General features: G+C 38.4%; 1 protein-coding gene across 2 annotated transcripts in view; it reads right to left on the bottom strand.

Moving 5' to 3' along the window:
• LOC107083579 (ephrin type-A receptor 6-like) overlaps window positions 1–7,188 on the bottom strand; it is a 238,595-nt gene that overhangs the window by 2,710 nt on the left and 228,697 nt on the right. For both annotated transcript variants that reach the window (XM_015372920.1, XM_015372921.1), the window contains exons 14-16: window positions 5,916–6,065; window positions 1,573–1,766; window positions 1,199–1,348 (exon numbers count right to left, since the gene is read on the bottom strand). In XM_015372920.1, coding sequence (XP_015228406.1) covers window positions 1,199–1,348; window positions 1,573–1,766; window positions 5,916–6,065 — 494 coding nt within the window. The remainder of the gene's footprint in view (window positions 1–1,198; window positions 1,349–1,572; window positions 1,767–5,915; window positions 6,066–7,188) is intronic.

Below are 7,188 nucleotides of genomic sequence, written 5' to 3'. Positions count from 1 at the left end.
AAGAGGAGGAGTGTTTTGTGTCGGAGGTCGTAGATGAGTCTCCTGGAAGAGGATGCCAGAGCGGCAGAAGCTTGGTTTGGTGTAGAAGGCTTACAGTCGTACATGTTTGAGCCCTTGCCTCGCAACGCTGCCAGTTCTGTTAGCTCTACGCCTGCTGAAGACACAGACGTCCCTCTCCATGAACACTGGGACGGAACTCAATGGTAAAGAAATGATTCTTATTTCAGCCGTTGCGTATATTAGCTGCGACATATGAATCAAGATGCTATGACCGAAATAATTTGATTGACAGAGTCCAGAGTTTAGGTGTACAAGCTGACGTATAACTAACTGGCCTGCAAAGAAAAACAAAAAAGAAGAAATTTTTGGTCAAATCATTTATCAAGCTTCCATAAGAACTCATTTACCATAAGAAATCATTTTTTAAGCTTCAAAACATGCCCAAAACTTCAGTTTTGGGCATGTTTTGAAGTGTGAAATTGCACCTACCCCAGATTTACCAAGGGTCTCTTTTCTACCTCTCTTAATGCTATTCTTATTCTTAAAACCAGACACAGAAGATTCTTTGGTCTCTTTGGAGTTTCCATTTCCAGTAAGTCTATGGCCTGTCTCTCCTTAGCTGTTTCATTATAATTACGTTGGAGCAATGAGTGTCACACCTATAGCTTTAGTAGAAGTTATCACTTGAAAAAAGAGCAACGTGAAAGCAAACTGCATTAAAAAAGAAATAAAAAAATGTCTGCCATTAGTTTGGGGGAAACAAGTGGAACAAATGACTTTCTTCTTTCTTAAAGTGGAAGCAACCTTAATAAACTGTTTGCTCTGTGTTTTGTCTAGGGGTGTGTGAGCCATAGCAATATACAAATGTACACAACAACTTCAATGTTTTTATCGCTAGAACTTTTGTGTGATTCTCTTTGTAAAGTTATGCATTGGCTGATTTATAGCAATAAATATAAATTCCTATTAATAATGTTGAAGTTTGTGGTTTTAAAGTGACTGTGAAAGATCTCAAGAGATATCACTAGTTTTACAACACAATATAAACCTCACTTATAAAAACACAGCACAGTAAGACTTTTATCAAGGCTTAATTGTTTAGACATCAAACACAGTCTGGGTTCTCCCTATATATGTTTTTGACCATATGTTTTTTCCCTTTCATTAGGTAAAGATTTTGTTAGGTTCTTTGACTCACTCAATACTCATCCTGGCCACAGAATCCAATGTGTTGAAGCCTGCTGCCATAAAATTGCTCTTGTACTGACTCATCTTTATAGAATCCAGCCAGTCGCCAACAGAGATGAACATTGGGTAATCCATGTCCTCCGCCGGGGATTCTGGTAGACTGATTGAGGAAAAAGGAAGATTAGTTCATCCTGCGTGAATTGAGACAGCAGAAAGGTGAATGTGAAAACCTGGAGATATGATACAAAGCTTAATACTAAGAACCACAAATCTCCTTCAGATTTTGCCCTGAGAGGAAAGTACTTTCCGAGATAGTAAAACCTTCACTGAACACATAGTTTGAAACTAAACAGATTTTCTTTTAGGATTTAACCAGAGCTGTACCTCTGGAGGTCCTCCACCAGCGGCAGCAGGCTGCTTGGGTTACGAATTAGTTTATCCAAGAAGGAAACGATGTCCACAAATTTCGGTCGATGATTCCTCTCCTTCTGCCAGCAGTGCAGCATCAGCTGATGCAGGGCCACAGGGCAGCCCATTGGAGCCGGCAGCCGATAGCCCTCCTCTATGGACAGAATCACCTGGAGAAATAATGGGGTGCGATAAAAGGGTTAATGGGGGAAAAGGCCACTTTGTAAAAATTCACATTGCTAAAGATTTTTTTTTTTCTTTTTTCGGTCGAAAAGGTAGAGTCCTCTTAGAGGGAGGTTTCTGTTTGCCTTCTGTATTCAGTTCATGTTCTCTGTAACGCTGAAGAACAAATCCTAGTGCTGCTTTGTTCCTTTTCCAATGTGAAAGGGATCTACGTCTAAAATGATGTACACTTTTACTCAATTCAAGTTAAGAGTGTAGCATTCAAGTATGTTAAACTATTTTAAAACATCAGAAAAGAACCGGGCTCTTAAGATTGTAATTCTGGGAAGATGCTTTGCAGCATTCGATAAAGGTCCAGCAGATTCTGCAAAAGTTTCTTTCCCACTGCCATCAGACTGCTGAACTGTTGAAAAACTCAAAATCATGTCACAGACTCTGCATTACACTGATAACACCAAACCAAAAATACTGCATATTTGCACCATTTATATTAATAATCTAAACTTCCATATCAATGCGGTTTTTGCACCATGTATTTTTTTCTACCTCACTGTTTACATTTGATACTCTGTGTATACCAAATGACATTAAAAGTTGTCTAAGTCTAAGTAATTAACTTTGTTCTTACTTTATCTATTCAATAATAAATGTGGAGGATGGATTCTCTCAGAATTGTTTATCTGTTGTTTACGTATAAGAATCAGAAAACCAGACATTAACAGGGAGAATGACTTTGATTCTTGGTTCTGCTTTTAACCCAAGAACCAGCAGGGATTGTTCTCCTGGTTTGCATCACTTTCATTTCTCTTTCTTGGCTGAATGAATCTTCAACTTTTGGACTATTAACTGTACTGTTTGTCCTGAGGTCACTTGGGAAAAGTCAGCCAGTTCTGGTCTCTGGCCCAGATCATTACTGGTTCCTCAGTTTGGATTGTAACCAATTAATAAGAGGATAAAATGGAAACTTGCTGGTAAATTTAAAAATCATCTTTCCAGCTGAGTGGAAGAAAAGCCAAAACACAAACATTGGACAAATGTAGTTGCAGACAATGCAGCCAAAAAACACATTTTCCAACTGAGTCTTTACTGAAAGGAAAGCCCAATCCATTGCTAAATGGGGAAGGATTCTGGTCATTCTGATTATTTTTCTAAATGCATTTTAAAAGCGCTAATGCAGCTGGAGTCGTCCTATGCACACTCCGTTTTCACTACATGGCCTTCTACTTTTTGGTTGAGCTGCAGTGGTTTAAAATCACTTCCAATTTTAACAAAAGACTACAGAAACTCTACTCCTACAAGTGAAAATCTATCATGGTAAGATGCTGGAATTCACTGAGATCCTGACAGAAAGCATTTTAAGCAGGGCATTCACTGTGCGATTTGTTGCCCCTTTTTGGGTATTTCTAGTCATGCGAGAATTTTCAGTTTGATCGTGCGTCGTGCAGTGTACAGGAGGTAACAAGGGGCGGTCCGCCTCTCACAACCGCATCTCGTTCAGGAATCGTAAGGTCGGAAGAAAATCAAACATGTTTGAATTTCAGTCGACCGTTGTGGGCAGTGGGCATGCGCAAACCAGGATTCTTCTTCTTCTTCCTCTAAGACAAAAAAACAGAAGCATGGCGGGGCTGCGAGTGAAATTAAGTTATTTCTGTAAAACTGACAGACCGTAGTAACCACGTTTGCAAAAATTGCACACTAAATTGCACAAATTGCTCACTCTAGTGAGCTTCATATTCCTTTTCTACTGCTTTTGCTTCCGGATAGACAAGTCCGAATAGCGCCATCTCACTGTGGAGCTCAGACTGACGGGGTTTTTAGACGTACATTGTGAGCAGGAAGATAGCATCAGAGCGTTGGGTCGCACAGTGTTAGAAAATGCATTGTGAGCTGTGAACTCACACTGTAGGACGAAACCCCACGGTTTCGTCATACAACAAAAGCTGTAGCTGCGTGCAACAAATAAAGAAATCGCATAGAGTATCCCCGGCTTTACATGAATTAATGTTGTGCGTTCATTTACAAACCTGGGACCTTAAAAGGGACTGGAAAACCTCAGTAATTTTGTTCACCGAGAGGATAATTTCTTTATATTTCTCCCTAGCTGAATCCGTCTTTCTCCAAAGTTCAGTTGACTTAAGAAAATAATATCTTAAAAGTTTTGTTAATTTCTAGATTAAAACAATATTTCAATTAATTTCCAGAACACTCTGCCTTGTATTAAACAACTTCCCTAATCTAAAGACTTTTTTTCATAAAAGCTTAACCCTTTATAGGGCAAGTTACCATTTTTGATCCCTTGCATACCCCTTACAAATGGAGTCTCCCTGTCCCTCAGTGAGGTCTAGAAGCACAAGATCTATATCCAGCCATTCAGCAAAGACACTGCTACATGGCTGTACATCTTATTTTGGCTTTTGACCAATTAGATGAGCCCTTGAATGATATATTACCTACTGTAAATTAAGTTGAGAAAGCTAATTGAAATGTTTAAAAGTAAAGTTAAAAAGTTAATAAGCCTGGTTAACAATTATATTTAGGTTTATAAACTAGAAAAATGTAAGTGCCAGTATCAGCATTAACCTTAATTAATAAGGTTATTTTGGACCAAAAACAATGTTTCCTTCACTCTCAGAGTGTTTTTCATGAATTTCTTATATAAGCACTTCTGTTATTTTTCTTAATATATTCGGGCAAGTTGGCATTTCTTGTTATTACATTGACATGAATTATTTCCATCAAAATATCACATTTTTTTGAACGTTACAAAGGTAATAAAGTATTGTCCTGGATTCCAACAACACTATTAATCATTATAATTTGGATTTTCAAAGAATTTCACTGAGTGCCCTATAAAGGGTTAACAAGGCCTAAAAAATGCAAATTTCTTGGAGCTTGAAAGTCAAAATGAAAAAGCAAAACTTAACCCGATAGAGCAAAGAGTTTCCCTCTGATAATTGACACAATTAAGTACATTTTATAGAAACCAGCATATTTTTCTTACATATGAGTCAAAATTAACGACATGCTTCATATTTACCTTACATTTTTTTAAAGATCTATTTCTAAAGCCATTTTGGTGACNGACATGCTTCATATTTACCTTACATTTTTTTAAAGATCTATTTCTAAAGCCATTTTGGTGACTTTATCTTGGTTTTCTTGATTTTTTTTTGTTGCTGTGTTCAAACTACTACAAACTACAATTTCCATGTCTACTTCTCAGTGCATCTCAGAAGATAACATGCCGTAACCTCCATATGTCATCTCTCAGATTCTCTATAAGGCGGCTGACTATCTGCATGTATCTTTTGGCAGTGTAGTGATAAGTGGCTGACCAGGAGGAGATAGCGTTAGGCTCGTTTTGTGCCTTGGCTGGCCTTTTTGCCTTGGAAAGCACTTCTAAGCAATTCCCAAACAGCAATAATCCCTCCCAAACCCTGGGATCCAATGCATGTGTATGCAGGGCGTTTTCGAATAGATGTGCACGAGTCTGTGTGCAGAGGGTCAAAGGGATTACGATGGAGCTTTCACACTGAGCGGAGAGAAGGATGAATCTGCCTCCACCGCGGTCCTTCCAATCCCTGACCACAGCCTGGGGATCAGTGGGTTTCTCAGCCACACTGATCCGCAGCTTTAAACTGGACGCTCTGAAGTCCTCAGAATCTCTGACCTCTACTGAACTTCCATTCTCTCTTCGTCATCTTTTTTCCTCCTTTTTGATGTATTTCTGTTCCTAAACTCCTGCCTCTTAGAGGCAGCATCTTGATGTGAGTCAGCTGCTGTAGAGTATTGTAAAAGCCACCAACTTTTATATCTAAAAATGAAAACATATTCCCCATTTGAGCCACACTGGTTTAGAGAAGCCAACAAAGATTCAGATACTTAGGAAACAAATCTTGGGAAAATGTAATACCTTAAAGAATGCTGAACAGAGGAAACCAGTTTTAGAGATTCCTCATCTCCTGCTTTAACACAAATTATGGAGTTTATTAAAGTCGAAACTCCAGTTACTCACAATATGATCTAAACAATCAAACATGTACTATAGAAGAAATACCAGTAGTAAGTAACCTGGGATTTTGTTATGAGATTTAAACACCTATCTTCTCTGGTGACATATGAAGTCTCACACTCACATCCTGATTGGACATCTCCCAGTACGGCCGCTCTCCATAGGACATCACCTCCCACATGACAATGCCGTAGCTCCATGCATCACTGGCTGAGGAAAACTTTCTGTATGCAATAGCCTCTGGAGCTGTCCATCGGATCGGGATCTTTCCACCCTTATTAAAGTAAAAAAGACAGAATAAGAAAGCAGAGGTTAAGCCACCAATCGTTCATTATTAATAATTTAATAGCAGGGTATCCTAGACGTCACCCTGAGGTTACAAAGAGCAGCATTTTTGAATAATCAGCATTAGGAATACTTGACAGAACCTGATCCTGTTGTCTGTTAGTGTTTTTCTTTTAATGATCTCAAGTTTGTTTCCCACCAAGAGAAGATGATGAATTTTGGGTGAATTTGTTTTTTAGAAAAACTATAAAGACCATAAATTGTAATTTTTTGAAAAGCATTTTTTTCTACTAACAAGCCTGACTTTTTGTAGGAGAATTGAAACTTTTTAACGATCCTGAAAGTGACAAAGCTGTTCTTTTGCTGAGTCATCCTAGTTGATCCTTCAGTTTTCAGATGTCCACAGATACTGGAGCTAAAGAAGAAGCTTAACAGTGTGTCACATGTTTAGGCTTACTTCCAAATTTTGACCAAACATGATTAAATTGAGCTCCACAAAAGCTGTTTTGTTGAACTATTAACAGGTCCTATTAAAACAAATAGTAAACCTGCTAATGTTACCATAGAATGGAGGTCTTTAACAGGGGGTCCGTGACCCCTAGGCGATCCATGGAGGTACTGCATGGGGGTCGCCAAAGATTTGGTTTATTAGACTTTTTTTTTTTTTTTTATTGCCCCCTGCAATTTTTCCACTAATTGAAATGTCTTTAAATCCACATCAACATGAATTCAACACACTATAGTAAACAGATAAATGGAGGCAGAAGATGTCTTTCAGTCATCAATGTACACATTCAGCGACACACAGGAGCTCTTTCAAGCTGGGCACCGTTTCATTCACAACACCTGTCCCATCAACCAGGAATCAGAATCAGAAATACTTTAATAATCCCAGGGAGAAATTACCTTTGTTACATGACTCAATCTGTAATAGAGTGACTATAGAACCAGTTTGATACAACACAATATATATAATATAATTAGGGGGTCCCCGCTTCATCTCGCCATCAGTTTGGGGGTCCTTGGCCTGGAAAACTTTAAAGAACCCTGCCTTAGAACATTATCTCATATTTGACTCATGCTTTGATATAGAGAATTTCATAACCATCCAT

Source organism: Cyprinodon variegatus, unplaced genomic scaffold, assembly GCF_000732505.1.
Source record: "Cyprinodon variegatus isolate N-32 unplaced genomic scaffold, C_variegatus-1.0 Scaffold77, whole genome shotgun sequence".
Lineage (NCBI taxonomy): Eukaryota > Metazoa > Chordata > Actinopteri > Cyprinodontiformes > Cyprinodontidae > Cyprinodon > Cyprinodon variegatus.
Note: the sequence above shows the minus strand (reverse complement) of the source record. Positions and strands in the feature narration are given on the sequence as shown.